Source organism: Elephas maximus, chromosome 9, assembly GCF_024166365.1.
Source record: "Elephas maximus indicus isolate mEleMax1 chromosome 9, mEleMax1 primary haplotype, whole genome shotgun sequence".
NCBI lineage: Eukaryota > Metazoa > Chordata > Mammalia > Proboscidea > Elephantidae > Elephas > Elephas maximus.
The window spans coordinates 70,905,320-70,921,563 of record NC_064827.1 but is presented as its reverse complement, the minus strand read 5'-3'; the positions used below and the strand labels follow the sequence as shown (position 1 = coordinate 70,921,563).

Here is a 16,244-nt window from a genome sequence, read left to right as displayed (position 1 = left end):
ATAGAACCCTTTCCTCACGCATCATGTCAAGACCCTGGCTTTCCAGTAAATGCTGCTGTATTCCATCAGAGAGAGCAAGAAAGTTGACCTATTTACCTACATTTACTAACCTTTGGAGAAAGTGCTGACAACCTCTTGTGCAAGTCTAATCTCTTTGGTACTACAGTGCTAAGTAAAGGGAAGGGGAGGCTGTGGCTTCGAACTTAAGTGGAGAACTGACTCTTCAGACCCCCTTGCTCAAAATGAACTCTTCCATACATTCCACAAATTAGAGAGCATTTGGATGGTAGAGATTCTCTGAAAGGGATAGTTATTAATTCATCTCATCTCTTTGCTTTCCTCCTAGCAGAGCACGGAGAAGCAGCACCTAAGGATTTGGCAGGCTTGGGTGGAGGGGAAGTGCCAGGGGTTTTGACAGACAAAGGCCAGAGGGAGGTGGGAAGATGAACTCTTAGGATATGGTAGAACAGTGCAAAGGGGAAGTAGGAGGGAACCAAAGGTAGATTTCACCTACTGGACAGTTATGCTCAGGTTCCCTGCTTCTGGTGCTAACGAAAACCATTTCCTTTGGCATATAGGATGCTGATACCTGAACTAGACACAGAAAGGAGTCATTCATCTGGCAAAGGGAGAAGATTCATTTTTACCATGTTTTTGTTCGGTACCATCAAGTTGATTCAGATTCATTGTGACCCCATGTGACAGAATAGAACTGCCCCACAGGGTTTTCTTGGCTGTAGTCTTTAAATCACTAGGTCTATCTCCTGCACAGCCACTGGGTAGGTTCGAACTACCAACATTTCGGTTAGCAGCCAAATGCTCAATTGTTGCGCCACCAGGGCTCCTTAGTTTCACCATAACCATTTATAAATGGAAATGTAACCAAAAATGACCTCTGACATGTTGGTTTTGCTGGCTCACTCAGGAGCTCTCAGACATCTCATTTACCTGTAGAAGGGAAAGGAGCAGTTACAACGTTTTTTAGAGCCCTACTATGGGCATAGGAAGGAGCTCTGGTGGTGCAGTGGTTAAAGAGGTCAGCTGCCAACTGAAAGGTCAGCGGTTTGAACCCCCCAACCACTCCATGGGAGAAAGATGTGGCAGTCTGCTTCTATAAAGATTACAGCCTTGCAAAGCCTATGCGGCGGTTCTCCTGTGTCCTATAGGGTCACTATGAGTTGGAATCGACTTGTGGGCAATGAGTTTGGCTTCAGTTTTATGGGCATTGACTCTTATGCATTAAATCTTACAAGAGCTCTGAGAGAGGAGGCCAGTAGGTGTTGGAACACTCTTTTCATTGCTCTAAGCCCTCTCCCTATCAAATAATTAAAACCATGATTTCCCTACCCACCTTTCCAGGTACCTCTTAATGATGACCTTGTTGTTAGTACTGGATACAGCAATGGCTTGGCTACGGTACATGTAAGTGCTTCATTGAGAGTCGATGGGGAGCTACATGACTCTTTATACTAGGCAATGTTAAAGTTAGGGAATTAGCCACAAAACCATAGAAATCTGGGCTTGGGTAACCGTGTCAAAAGTTGAATTCATTTACCTGATTCTTTCTAGCTATGTTGGTAGCTGTCCTCACGATTTCTTTTTGAAAATGGCTGTTAACCCTTGTATGTATACATTCTGTGAAGTTGTGGAAATTACATCTGTAATTATGTATGTACATATATATAATTTTATGGTTATATATGTGTATCTATCTCATTTATTCAGTATCATTGGAGATTGAGGTATTATATATAAGGGCTAAAGTTTCTTTTATTTTAGCCATTTGGCATTTTAAGTTTTTCTAAACTGTTCATGTATTCCATGTATTCTTAAACTCTGTGTTCTGGATAAAATCATCTATTGATGATTTTAATTATGCTCTTTGTTTTAATACATTTATTCCTTCAAGGACTTTTGTATAAGATTGCATGGGGGGGAGGTTGCTCACTTTTCTGTCACTTCTAGATGCTCTGAATATGCCTACTTCTGGTAGCAGCCCTGCCCATGCACAGTTATAACTTGCTGTTTACCATGTTGATGTGTGAGCTGCAGAAAACCATGCTTCCTGGCATTGTTGTGTTATGTGTAAAATTAGAGCATACAGGCTCTAGGGCAACCCTTGGGGACTTTTCTGTAGAGTAAGGTACTCAGGCTTGCTTGCACAGGATTTGAATCAATGTTCTACCTGGCCAGAGGTGGTTTGGGCTTATTTTACGGTTCTTAGCTATGTTTTAGATTGTGGAGTTTACAGAAAGTCCAAACACTGGGAAAAGGGCCGTTAATGTACACTATTTGCACTGGATTATGAAAATCATACTTCAAGCATCCCATTTGCTGAAGGAGTATTGCCGTGATACCTCACTTTTCCACTTTAAATAGAATCTTCTTGTTTACCTTTCCCAATGTAGGTAACAACTGTGGTTCACAAAACAAGTACCTCTGAGGAAGTTTGTAGCTTTCATTTAAAAATTGAAACCCAGGACATTGAAGGTAAAACAGCATAATTTACACTGTGTTTTGGCTAAGGATAGAGAACAGCAGATAGTTTCTCTGATTGGGGAGGGAGGAGTGCTTTCTCAAAAGAACATAATGGTCTAATCAAATTCCTTAGTAGATTGATTTGCAAGTAAACATTGCCGTTTATTATAACTGAGAGAACTGTAATAAGAATTTGATACTATTATTAAATAACTTAATAGCTAAACTAAATGTGTTCATTATTGATCAAGGAGTTATTTAACTAACTACATTACTTCTTAAGACCGTAAGTAGCTGTAAAGTCACAGAAAGGTCTAATTTCAGAACTTTGGATTTTCGTCACCTTTGTGTCAGCATTCCATCCCATGACCCTGAATTTCTGTTATCACCCTGTTAGTGGCCCATCCCTTAGCCTTTCTGTACTACAAGGGGTCTGACAAATACATATTTCTGTGCCCCCACCTTCAACTTGGTCCCTCCAGAACTTGTGGCATAATGTGCCTTTTTTTTTTTTTTTTTTTTTTAACCTGTGCCCTTCACATCCCTTTGCTAGTTGGTTCTCCCCTCCCAGTCCAAAGGTGAGCAGCTTGCACACTGTAGCCGTCCTCTGGCCATCGCCCCTGGGGTCAGGGTGAGCACAGCTGCCTTTGTCCTGATACCTTTCATTTGTAGCTCAGAGGCGTGTCTCTACAGGATACTTTTCCAACTACCAGGGAATCCAGGAATCTGCTACCCCTCCCTCCAGCATCCACCAAGCATGCTCTCAATCCATACTTACCTAAAATGACTTCTTTAATTTGTAAATTCTTGGAGAGCAGAGAACTGGTCTACTTATTTAAAGGTTTCCTGGTATAGTCAGTAGCCATGAATTTCCATTAAAATCACCCAAAATGCCAACTTCCAAACCACAAGATATTTTTAAGTGTGTTCAGAGACCTGCTTATGAATGATTCTGTTCTGACAAGTTCCATAACAGCTTAAACAATCTACTTTCCTTTTTGTGTGTGTGTGTTCTTGCTTGCTTGATTGTGTTGTTTGAGCTAGCATCCAGCTACGGTGCCTCTGGCTACTTGGATTACAAGCGCATAGTAGCATGTGCCAGGTAAGCCCACTTCCACAAAGGGGAGTGTAGAGTTCAGGTTCTCACTTTTGCCCCATAGCATTATCTCTTTACATCTTTTTGAATTTTAAGATGGCCAGAAGACACAAAATTATTCAAATTTTTTCTATGCAGAACATAACAGGTACTATTAAATGGCTGCTTACTGTAAAGAATAGCTTTGTTTTTGCTCATATTGGTTTTCTCTGTCAATTTTAGTCTTCTTCCTAACTCAAACACTATTAAGTAATTTTTTTTCCATCTTTCAGAAGGGTAGAGGTATTATATAAGTATTAGGAAAAGAAAAACCAAAAGATTCTCTCATAAGCAGCTCCTACTCTCTTACTTAGGAAAATCACAATCTTTCAGCAAGATCTGTGGCTGTTACTGGTTCTCAATTGAGGCTGCACATTGAAGTCAGCTGGAGAGCTTTTAGAAATTTCCAAAGCTCAGACCTCTTTCCCTCAGAGGTCATTCTAATGGTAGAGCCAAGATTGAGAACCTCATTCCAAACTCTCTGTGGAGTTCCTAAACCAGCTGCCGTCAAGTTGATTCTGACTCATGGCAACCCCATGTGTTTCAGAGTAGAACTGTGCTTCGTAGGGTTTTCAATGGATGATTCTTCAGAAGTAGATTGTCAGGCCTTTCTTCTGAGGCACCTCTAGGTAGACTTAAACTACCAACCTTTTGGTTAGCAGTCAAGTGTGTTAACAATTTGCACTACCCAGGGACTCTGCAGACTCACTACAGAGACCATTTTATTAGTTTCTTATTGCTGCTATAACAGATTATCACAAATTTAGTAGCTTAGAACAACACAGATTATCTTACAACTCTGGAGGCCAGAAGTCCTAAAATCAAGACATTGGAAGGCTGTGTTCCTTCTGGAGGCTCTACGGGAGAATACATTTCCTTGCTTTTTCCAGCTTCTAGAGTTTAGAGTACACCTGCATTCCTTGGCTCATAGCCCCTTCTTTCATCTTCAAAACCAGCAATGGAGCATCTTCCAGTCTCTTTCTCTGTCTAACTTGGACCCTTGGTTCCATGATCACATCTCTTTCTCTTACTCTGGGGAGTAAGACATGACATCTTTGGGGAGGGGAGCTTATCCTGCATATCACAGCCGTTATTTTTTTTTTTTATCCTTAAATTTTTTTAGAAATACAGATTTTTTTAAATATGAGTACATTTTTGATCTTAGTGATTACACAGAGTGAATCAGTTAGTGACAGAGCCAGGATTAGAATACAGGCCTCTTCACTCTTTCCATCACCTCTCAATTCCTCCTTTTGTGTTCTGTTTCCTTAACTCTTCATACTTTCAATAATGGTGATCTCTATGGACAGCAAATGTCAAAGCACTCCATATGAACAACTCAGAAATTATATAGAATTATGTATAAATCATGGCTAAAAAGGACTTTAAGAATGATAGAATAATCCTTTATTTTAGAAATAAAGTAGCTGAGACGTAAAGAGATGAAGTAACCTGTCAAGCTCTCACAGAGTGAGAGGCAAAACTAGGGCCTCATACCCCAAATTCCTGATGCCCAGTCAGTATTTAAGCCACCTCCTTCCCTCAGCATCATCTGAGACCACCAATTCCAGGAAGCAGCACATTTTTTCTCACTGCTTCCCTCCCAGTTGTTTCCCAGCCATGTTTCTGGTCCCTAGCCCAGTTATTCTCTTAGGATTCATTCACTCCCCAGCCAGCTCCAGTGCCTACTTTCTTCCTTGGCCAATCCTACTCTCTGTTCCCCCTCAAACACTCTTCTTCATTTCCAAGTTCTTTCCATCAATGTTGCCCTCTTCTGAGCAGCTTCCTTCCTCCTACCTGCCACTCCTACTCTTGGGTACCTATGTCTAGGGCAGGGGAGGAGCCATGGTTGTCCTCTTTAAATGAATAATCGTTGTCATGGGGAGGTATGAATAAGGACCCTGTGGAGAAGCAGCTAGAGTAGCATAAAGAAGGGCTGGCTCTCTGATAGTAGAGTGGGAGACCTGTGTGGTAGCCTCTGCCATGAAGTACCAAGTGACCTTTAGCAAATCAGTTTATCTCTCCGGGCCTCTTCTGTAAAGCAAGGATATTTGGACTAGCTCATCTTCAGCTCTAATTTTCCATGACTCTGCTGTATATAAAAAGGCTTCTATTGAAAATTTACTCATTTGACTTCATTGACAGGAGGCCTAACTCCGAATTCCAAAAGAGAGCAAATAGAGATGCAATATTGAATATTCTATCCTTTGGTTTTTACAAATTGGGAACAGAATGTTCAAAAATGATGGGTGGAATATGCTCCTGGCTCTGTGACACTGAAGTTAGGTTGGGTAAACTCCAAAAGTAACTTGCAGTATTTATACATGTAAGAAATTCTTTGCCTTCAAATATTCTCTCTCCTGATTATAAATGCCAGCATACAATTTGTGTTCACAGGGTCTCTTTCGTGTATTTAGTTTTTTACAACCTCTCTACTGTGTTCATAAGAAAAGGGGGGAAAAGAGGATTTTATTTCTCTTAGAAGAAAATGCCTTTGGGGAAGATTGCTGTCTTTGGCAGCAGGCAAAGGGCTTCTTGAAAGGAAGGTTTCTGTTCCATGGTTGAAACAATCTCCATAGCAACCAGTCATCAAGGCTCCAGCAACCTTTTCATAGACACTCTTCACTCGGGAGGCCCTTTTCTGTCCTCTTGACAGAGTATTCGCATCTGTGAGCAAGAGTTCTCTACTTCTGGTGACACTCATCCACCGAATGGAGAGAAGTCCAGATGTCATTATACGGTTCCAAGATGCCTTATATTCTCTTCTAAATTGCTAATTTGGTGAAGAATGGGTTGAATTTTTATGAGTCAGATATTTTATATTTTTAATTATCATTGTAAATATTATATCTAAAGTTTCTAACAGGATTTGCTTTATGTATGTTCTATAAAGTGTGACTGGGGAAAAGGTATTCCCTGCCATCTCACCAACTCACATAATACCTCCATTTCACTAATACTCCTTCCTTTAGGAGAGATCAGTTCTTTTCTCCCCTTTTGAGGCTGCTTTCCCAATTTCTTCCTCAATTCTGACTGCTCTTCCAAGCTCTCAAATGTCTAGCTGCCTCTCAATGTCACCTTGATACTAGCTCATACCTGAAACTCGACCTTTGCAGAACCACACTCACCCTGCCTTTGCCCCACCTACCTGCCCCTCTTTTAAATCCTCTTGCTCTGCTTAATGGTAATGCCAAGCCTTTGCCACCCAAAATCAAAGACTGGGAATTATAGAGATAAATTTTAAAAATAAATTTATACTTCTTCAGAGTTAATTTTATAAATAGAAGACTGAACTCTAGAAAAGGAAAATGATTCACGGAAGTCTATCAATAGAACTGGGATAAAACCCAAGTTTCCCAACTTCCCATTTTGGTATTCTTTTCTCTTATTAAAAAAAAAAAAAAAACTCCCACTTTATTCCTTTTGCCTTTCTTCTTAGCTTCCCACCTATAAAATTCCTAGACACAGGATAGTCCTTGAAACATTTTTTTAAAAAATTAATACAGGCTCTATTGTGACCATTGTGGAAAATAGAGAAAAGTAAGTGTGGAAAAGAGGTAAGCAGTTATAATCTTACCACCAGAGAAAATAGCTGCTAGCATTTTAGTGTATTTTCTTCCAGTCTTTTCCTAGACATGTTCCTGAGTCTTTTCCCAATATGTATTTTTCTTTTTCGAATATGCTTCTTTAGAAAAAGGGCTGGAGTGAGAATCAGCGACCTAGGTTCTTATGTGGCTCTAACATTAACTAGCCATGTGTCTTAGCATCTTAGTGCTGCAGTAATAGAAATATCACTAGGGGTTGGCTTTAACCAATAGGAATTTATTTTTTCACAGTTTAAGAGGCTAGAACTCTGAATTCAGAGCACTGGCTCTAGGGGAAGGCTTTCTCTCTCTGTCTGCTCTGGGAGAAAGTCCTTATCTCTTTTAAGCTTCTGTTCCTTTGGTTCCTTGGTGATCTTCATGTGACATGGCATCTATCTTATCCCATCCGTGTTTGCTTGCTTCTGTGCCTGGGCTGTTCCTTTTATATCTCAAAAGTGATTGGCTTAAGATATATACCCTAGACTGATTTAGCTCCATTAGCATCATAAAGAAAACTCAGTTCCCAGATGGGACTATATCCACATGTATGTTATTGTTGGTGCTGCATGCCCTCCAGTCAGTTCCAACTCATAGTGACCTTATAGAACAGAGTAGAACTGCCCCATAGGGTTTCCTAGGCTGTAATCTTTATGGATGATGCAATGGTTAAGCACTTAGCTGCTAACCGAAAGGTCATTGGTTTGAACACACAAGCTGCTCTGAGGGAGAAAAGACCTGATGATCTGTTCCTATAAAGATTACAGCCTAGGAAGCCCTATGGGACAGTGACCATAGGGTCACTATTAGTTGGAATTGACTTGACAGCAAACAACTACATCAACAATCATCAGGTCTTTTCTCCTGTGAAGTGGCTGGTGGGTTGGAACCACTCATCTTTGGTTAGCAGCCGAGCCCTTTAACCATTGCACCACCAGGGCTCCTTATCCACATGTATAGGGATTAGTATTCCAATGCATATTTGGGAGGGACATAATTCAATACATTATACCATGTGACATTGAACAACTGCCTTACTCTCATCCTCAGATCCCCTCAGCTAGTTAATTAAGAGTTTGAACTAGATGACTTCTATAATTCCTTTCAGCTGCAGAATGGCAGTACATTGATATTTTTGGTCAAGTGAGTAAAGAGTTAAAACAGATGACTCTAAATTTCAGGGATTCTAACTCATATATTATAGAGGGGCAAAAAAGTAGAGATCCATATTCAAAAATTAAAGCCCCTTAAGGAATTGGCCCTTGTCTTAAAGAATCTTAGTCATTTATTTATTCCATTTTCTAATCTCTAATTTATTTTAGCTATAAGCCCAGCAAAGAAGAATCACCATCTGGATCCTCCCATGCAGTGATGGATATCTCTTTGCCTACCGGAATGAATGCAAACATAGAAGACTTAAAAGCTGTAAATGTTTTCTCTTAATTACTGCCAATGCTTGTTTTTCTATTCTGCATTATTTTACAGATAAAGTTTTTTACTTTCACTTTAATATGTGACTTTTATAGAATCACCCAGAATATTCTATCCAAACCAACAATCTACCTAAGTTTTGATTTTCCAAAGTGCAGTGGTGGCATATATTAGCATGATCTGAAAAACTGAGTGCATATGCTAATATGTTCAGACTTTGCCAAGAAGAGCAATTGCTCTGCAACTGCTTTAAATATTGGATCACATTCCTGTGCGCTAACGTCCCATGGACAGGTGAATGCATTTAAACAAAAAGGCAACGAAATTAAGTTCCAGCTTTTCTCTTTCCTCCCTCAGCTTGTGGAGAGGGTGGATCAAATATCAGCCGATTACCAGATAAAAGATGGACATGTTATTCTGCAACTGAATTCGGTAACTCCACCTCCTCCCCCATTTTTCCTTTACCATTACTGTTCAGAATTTACGGCCTAAAATATTATGAGTCTCTTCTCTCCCATGATTTCCTTAAATTCTTGAATTTGTCAAACAGATTCCCACCAATGAGTTCCTTTGTGTCCGTTTCCGGATATTTGAACTTTTTCAAGTTGGATTTCAGAGTCCTGCCACTTTCACAGTGTATGAATACCACAGACCAGGTAATCAGCTCAAGCCTAAAATTTCTTCAGGAGACTATTTTCTATTCTTTACAGAACCTTTAGAAAGCTACTATAGGCCAGTTTCCTATTTTATATATTGCCTTTCCTGGAGCTCACTTGTCACAAAATCTGCAAGTCCCAACTTGGACATACAAATGACTGCATGACTTTAAGTTAATCATTTCACCACTCTGCTCCCAACTTTAAAATTCTTTGCCTCAAGTTTCTCTTTGGTGTTCAATTTCAGTATCCAGTGCACCTCTCCTTTTTTGAGATGCTCACTTACCCTTCTCGACCTTTAATCCTTCCAGAATCAACATCTACTCCATCTATATTCTCATCCCATTTTGCAGATAGCTCTATTTTAGCAGTTGTCACATTGCATTATAATTATCTGTTTACATATCTTTCTTATCAACCCTAAACAGAGTCATCTTCATCTTTATGTCCCTGATATCTAACATAATGTCACGTACATAATGTGTACTCAATAAATATTTGTTGAGTGAATGACCCCACATTTGATCACTCAGGCATTTCTGAGAATATTAAATGATTGGAGGGCTCCCATTGGTTGACAGGGTAGCTCGTACCACCTTGGACAGTTCTAGTTGTAAGGAAATTCTTACACTGAACCATTCATTCTAGTTTTATCTTCTGAAATCACACAGAACATACCTATAGCTCTTCTTCCCTTGATATATATATATATATATGTATGCAGGCGTCTCTTCTCTTCTCTAGCCTAAACAATCACAGTTCTTTCAACAGATGCTCATGTAACACATTTATTTACCTCTTATTCATGGAAGCAACAAATATTTCATCCTAAGAAACTGGTGTTATACAGTAGAATTTCAAACACATAACCAGGAACAAGAGGAGATTATTTTGAGGGTAGAGGAGTCCTTTCCAGGATAGCCAATTCACTCTATCTTCTCCAGCTAAATATAAGGCCACTTCAGCCCTCTTTCATGTCACCCCAAATGAACTACACTTTCAAACCACCTGTTTTCCATTAGCTGTTTAACCCCTTGCTCAGCAGAATATTACAAGTTAAACCGTCTCATCTATTACACCATTGTTTTCTCTCTAAGATTGCCTCACCGTGTATATTACAAATATTTTCCCCAGTTTATTCTATTTTGACTTTTTTATTATATTTTAATATAATATTTTACATTAAAATTTTTATATTTAAAAATAATATATTATTTTTTATTTAATCAGATCTTTTATGGTTTCTGGGTCCTGAAGCTTAGAAAGACTTTCTTCACACGAAGACTATTTTAATTATATTTTTATAGCCCTTTCATAGATTCTTCTTTATTTTTTTAATTCTGGTATAGGGAATGAGGTAGGAATTCCATTTTTCAACTTTCAGATGACTTCCCAGTTGTTCCAATACCATTTATTGAAGTATCCCTCTTTTCTGAAGGGCTTCTTTCAGCAGTCTGGTTGATAATAGGGCATTCCAAAGTCAGCTGGATGAAGGATGATTTTAAATTCCATCCCAATAGCCTGGTAAATAGTAGGAAACCTTGAAAGTAAGTGAAGAGTGGAAACAGACCTGTGTCCTAACATTAGCTCCATTAGGATCTCAGCGTGCAAACAGGAAAGTAACTTAAGCTTCCTGGGCCTTAACTATAAAAAGAAGGGGTTCAGAATGGGTGATTCCCTGTGGTAGAGACTCACCAACCAGTAAATACGTTTTGCAGCAATCAAGCAGCCTCTCTTAACCATGCTCTCATTGCCACAGATAAACAGTGCACCATGTTTTATAGCCCTTCCCATACCAAACTGCAGAAAGTCTGTGAAGGAGCAACGTGCCAATGTGTAGAAGGTAAGCTTGTGTAACATGTTTAGGCTGCATGCCTGCTTAAAGCAACCACTCCAGGGCTAATCTGGAGGAAGCTGTTTGGCAAATTGTCATTTCTCAAAAGTAGAAATGTCACTTCAGCTGATTGAAAGCTAATGATTCCTTGAACATTGTAAAGCTATTTCTCTGCAACTCCTGAACAACCTTATGGTATATACCATTCGGGGGCAAAGAAATGCCACACAGTGGTTGTTGGGTATCTTTGGGTTAACAGGATCTGAAAATTTAATTTTTTACTTTTCCTCAGGTCTTTTTTAACACAATAGGAGCACAGCCTAAGGGAACAGAGGCTCAAGGCTGAACCACCAGCTACCCTTCTTTCACATTATCCTCCCCAGTTAATGTAATTCTCTGTTTACTGTCCAATTCCATTCAATCGCTTGTAAATCTAAGATAGCCTTCTTGACTAAGGAAAAGCTCCAAAACTCACCAACAATCAGCAACTGGTTCCATGAAGGACTAAGTTTGTTTGTTTTCAAAATCCTTAATATCTATACATTTCCCAGATACTTACTGTACCATCTTATAGACGTAAATCAGATTATCATTTTGGGGTCCTTCAAAGGATATATGACTTTTGATCATACTCATAATGGAAAAGTTTCCGCCTTTCTTCAAGGCAAGCATGTGCATGTAGTACTGAGAAGTGACCGCCTCAAGCGAAGTCTTATGTTCAGGATTTTATTGTTGTTTTTGTTGGTTTATTTGTTTTATTTCGTTTTTTGCTTTATGTATTGTTCTACTTTCTGGAAGAGGGGGAAATGCCAGGTCTTAGGAATCTGGTATTTGTAAGATTGTATTGGATCATTCCAGGGCTCATGAGAAACTTTTTACTCCTAAAGAGTGTCTGCTTCCTTACATTAATCTAACTTTTACCATTTTCCACAAAATCCAGCTGACTGTGGACAAATGCAGGAAGAACTGGATCTGACAATCTCTCCAGAGACCAGAAAAGAAACGGCGTGTAAACCAGAGATTGCATATGGTAAGTTCAAACATTCAATATATAGTTCCTTTAAACATTAACTTTATGAATACATGATCAGTTAGAAGGATCAAAAGTTCTACATAGTAATTATATGGATACAACATTCTATATGTGCCCTCAAAGATAAACGGCATCTATTTACAGGGTTAACATGCAAAGTTACTTATCCTTTAGTAAAGAAATGTGGTCTTTATTTAAAATCATAGGAGTAACATACATACGCAGTCAAGACATTTTACCCTAATAGATCCCTTTGAATTACGGACACTAAAACACATTCAAAGGGATCTTTTGAGAAGCCACAGAGGCGTAAGACTTCTGAAATATACCCTTCCAGTTGATTCAGCAGAGGCAAAGGTGGTTTGGGGGTTTTAATATTTTTCCAAATCTCTTCAAAGACCAAGTAAAAATATGATTTACTAAATAATTTTAATACATGCAGAGTACAGTCTATGGTTGAGACCCTCCCCATTTCAAAAGGAGGATCTCCTTCTGGTGGCTAGAGCTTAGAGCTGAATCAAATGCCCAAGTACAGTAGCAGTCTTTCCTCAAGCCCGAGAGAATTAGCTCTTTTATATTCTACCCAGAGTTTCTGATGTTCATAGTTTCTGAAATTCAAGACATTTTTCATCCATTGAAGCTGCTAAATTACATAGCCTTTGGTTCTGCCACAATGAGTTTATCTATCTGCCTATCTATCTATTGATCTGTCCTTGATTTATCTATCTATCTGCCTATATCTGTTGCTGAGAATCTCATAGTTTGAGAGTATCTCAAAACTGGACAAATCTTTAGGTCATTCACTTCAATCCCATCAAAAGCAAAAATAAAAGGATCTTTTCTCAAGCCTCATAGAAAGGCTGGGCCCCTTGAAACTTGTCATTCCAGAGCTGAGGTCAGACACACCAGGGACTAAACATTCATACCTGAATGAAAAGAAAACAGGGGTGGGGATGGCTAAGTCAGATAGCTTCCTGGATGAATAAGAATGAGGCAAGGGAATAAAAAGGCTCCCATGGCAGACCTGAATGATAGATAAAGCACCCCCACCCCCCATGGCCATGTGGGAGCCTGTGCCCATGCCACCTCACCCCCTTCCATGGGTACTCTCCTCCACTACTCTTAAAGGCTCAGAATCTGAATTTCATATCTAACAAGTTTATCTGGTTGGTTTGTTTTGTGTGCTTCTGTTTTGTTGTTTTTTATTTAACTTGATTCTTATTCTTATCAGCCTGCAGTGGCCATGGCTAATGATTCTGAGGTAGAATGAGAGACTGAATTAGGCTAAGGGGATTTGGGCAGGCCTCTTGGGAAAAAATAAAATCTCCCTTTTGGTGCCCATAATAGCTTGTCATGCTTTGTCTCTCATTTGCTTGACAAATTCTGTCTTCTATTGAACATGAGTGACATTAAGCATGAATTGTTTTGTTTTTACCAGCTTATCAAGTTAGTATAACATCCATCACTGAAGAAAATGTTTTTGTCAAGTATACTGCAACTCTTCTGGATATCTTCAAAGCTGGTGAGAACTCATTCATTCATTCAACAAATAATTACTGCTTGCTCTGTGTCAGGTATTATTTTAAGGCACAGGAGATATAACTTGAATAAAACAGCCAGGGTTCCTGCCTTCATAAAGCTTATAGTCTACCTGGAAGACACACTTTTTTAAAAAGAAGGAAATGGACAAATAAACTAAATAATTATAAATAAGTATTACATATGAGGCAGACAATGGAATTAATTGGGGAAGCTTCTTCAGTGTGATAATACATAGCCCATTTTGTTGTTATTAGGTGCCACCAATTCGGTTCCGACTCATAGCGACCCTATGCATGATGGAACGAAACACTGCCCAGTCCTGCGCCATGTTCACAATTGTTGCTATGTTTGAGCCCATTTTTGCTGCCACTGTGTCAGTCCATCTCGTTGAGGGTCTTCCCCTTTTTTGCTGACCCTCTATTTTACCAACCATGATGTCCTTCTCCAGGGAGTGATCTCTCCGGACAACATGTCCAAAGTATGTGAGACACAGTCTCACTATCCTTGCTTCCAAGGAACATTCTGGTTGTACTTCTTTAGGAGGTGATTTTTGGAAGAAAGGCCTGGTGATCTCCTTCAAAAATCAGCCAATGAAAACCCTATGAAAAAAAAAAAAAGCCTATGGCTCACAACTCCTCAATCCGCAACTGGGCACTGTTTTGTTCCATGGTGCACAGGGTTGCCATGATGAGTAGGGAGCAGACAACTGACAACAGCAGTAACTGCATTCAAAATGTTTCTAGTCCTTATGATACTGATGTTTTTATATATTCAATACATCTGTTTTACCAGCTAAATCATGAAAATAATTTACTGGAATGTTATATTTAGTTTTCCTAATTTTCTTAATTTTTATTTCTCTTTAATCCTTAAGTTTTACAAACATTGATAAAGTTTCAAGATTTGAATTTTTTTTAAATCTTAAAAATTCATTATATTTCTTACTTTTGTCATTAAAAACAAAAAATGTTTTCATATAATTAGTTTTTCTCTTACATTGATATTTTATTTCAAATGACATATTTCTTCATTTTATAACAGCTCTTGCTTCAGTTTTATGGTTTCCTTTCCTTAATTTTGTATAATTTTATCATTTATTAATTGATTGGTCAGGTTTAATAGGCACAACATTTTTTTCTTAAACAGCTGAAGATAGTATCACAGCCAAATCACTAAAGATACACACACATATTTTCATTCCCTAAATGTTTGCTTCTACTTCACAATGTCTATGAAAGGGAACCTATCAGGCTTGATGTGATTTCCAAACTGCTCTTACAGTTCTAACTTCTACAGTTTCAGCTGCCCGTTGAAATGCCAATATTTTTCCAGTTTTAATTACTGCAATTTTTTCAGCTCCTCAGAATATTACTTAATTTTGTCTAAGGTTTATTAGATTATGGTAGTTAATACCAAATTTAGGAAGACAATATTTAAAGTGATTTGCTTGGCTCATGTCTGTTATTGTATTAAACCAAATCCATTGCCATCAAGTTGATTCCGACTCATAGCAACCATGTAGGACAGAGTAGAACTCCCCCCCATAGGGTTTCCAAGACTGTAAATTTTTACAAAAGCAGACTGCCACATCTTTCTCCCGCGAGCTGCTGATGGGTTCAAACTGCCGACCTTTCCATTAGCAGCTGAGTGCTTAATCATTGAGCCACCAGGGCTTGTTATTGCATTACTGAGAATTGAGTAGGTGATTTGGTCAGTGCCAAATTGAAACTTGTGCTGAAGCCCCAGACTTCTCCCCAGCAATACATTTATTTACACCAATTAGGTGTTCATATAATGTAAATATTTCTCATTGAATCCTTTTTTTCCCAAGCTTCAGGAAAGCAGTTTGATATATTGTTCAGATGTTATTCCTCCTAGTGCCTTGAGGTCAAGAAAGATCATTAAACCATATTCAAGCCTTCAATTTTTAATTTTAAATAATTTAAAAGTTTTATATGAAATAGTTGATTTTTTCAGTAATGACTGAAATTTTATTACCTTGCTTATATTTTCCAAAAAGCTGTTTTCTCATTTCAATAGATATAAATTTTGCAATAAGTAGGCCCATAAATCTAAATTGCAATAATGTTTAACTGATATTTTTCTCTTTTGAAATTCTATTAAATATTTCAAGTCTGAAAATGCTTGTTTTTATAAATAATTTTTATTGTGCTTTAAGTGAAAGTTTACAAATCAAGTCAGTCTCTCACATAAAAACTTACACACAACTTGCTACATATTCCAATTACTTCCCCCCAATGAGACATCCCACTCCCTCCCTCCACTCTCTCTTTTCGAGACCATTTTGCCAGCTTCTAAGCCCCTCTACCCTTGCATCTCCCCTCCAGGCAGGAGATGCCAACATTGTCTCAAGTGTCCACCCTAACCAAGTAGCTCATGCCTCACCAGCATTCCTCTCCAACCCATTGTCCAGTCTAATCCATGTCTGACGAGCTGGCTTTGGGGATGGTTCCTGTAGTGGGCCAACATAAGGTCTGGGGGCCATGATCACCGGGGCCCTTCCAGTCTCAGTCAGACCATTAAGTCTGGTCTT

General features: G+C 38.8%; 1 protein-coding gene across 3 annotated transcripts in view; it reads left to right on the top strand.

The window, feature by feature from the left end:
• The window catches only part of C5 (complement C5), a 143,735-nt gene that overhangs the window by 121,456 nt on the left and 6,035 nt on the right, over positions 1 to 16,244 (top strand). For all 3 annotated transcript variants that reach the window (XM_049896901.1, XM_049896902.1, XM_049896903.1), the window contains 9 exons: positions 1,360 to 1,422; positions 2,409 to 2,490; positions 3,523 to 3,580; positions 8,517 to 8,619; positions 8,983 to 9,057; positions 9,176 to 9,281; positions 11,041 to 11,124; positions 12,056 to 12,145; positions 13,587 to 13,670. In XM_049896901.1, coding sequence (XP_049752858.1) covers positions 1,360 to 1,422; positions 2,409 to 2,490; positions 3,523 to 3,580; positions 8,517 to 8,619; positions 8,983 to 9,057; positions 9,176 to 9,281; positions 11,041 to 11,124; positions 12,056 to 12,145; positions 13,587 to 13,670 — 745 coding nt within the window. The remainder of the gene's footprint in view (positions 1 to 1,359; positions 1,423 to 2,408; positions 2,491 to 3,522; positions 3,581 to 8,516; positions 8,620 to 8,982; positions 9,058 to 9,175; positions 9,282 to 11,040; positions 11,125 to 12,055; positions 12,146 to 13,586; positions 13,671 to 16,244) is intronic.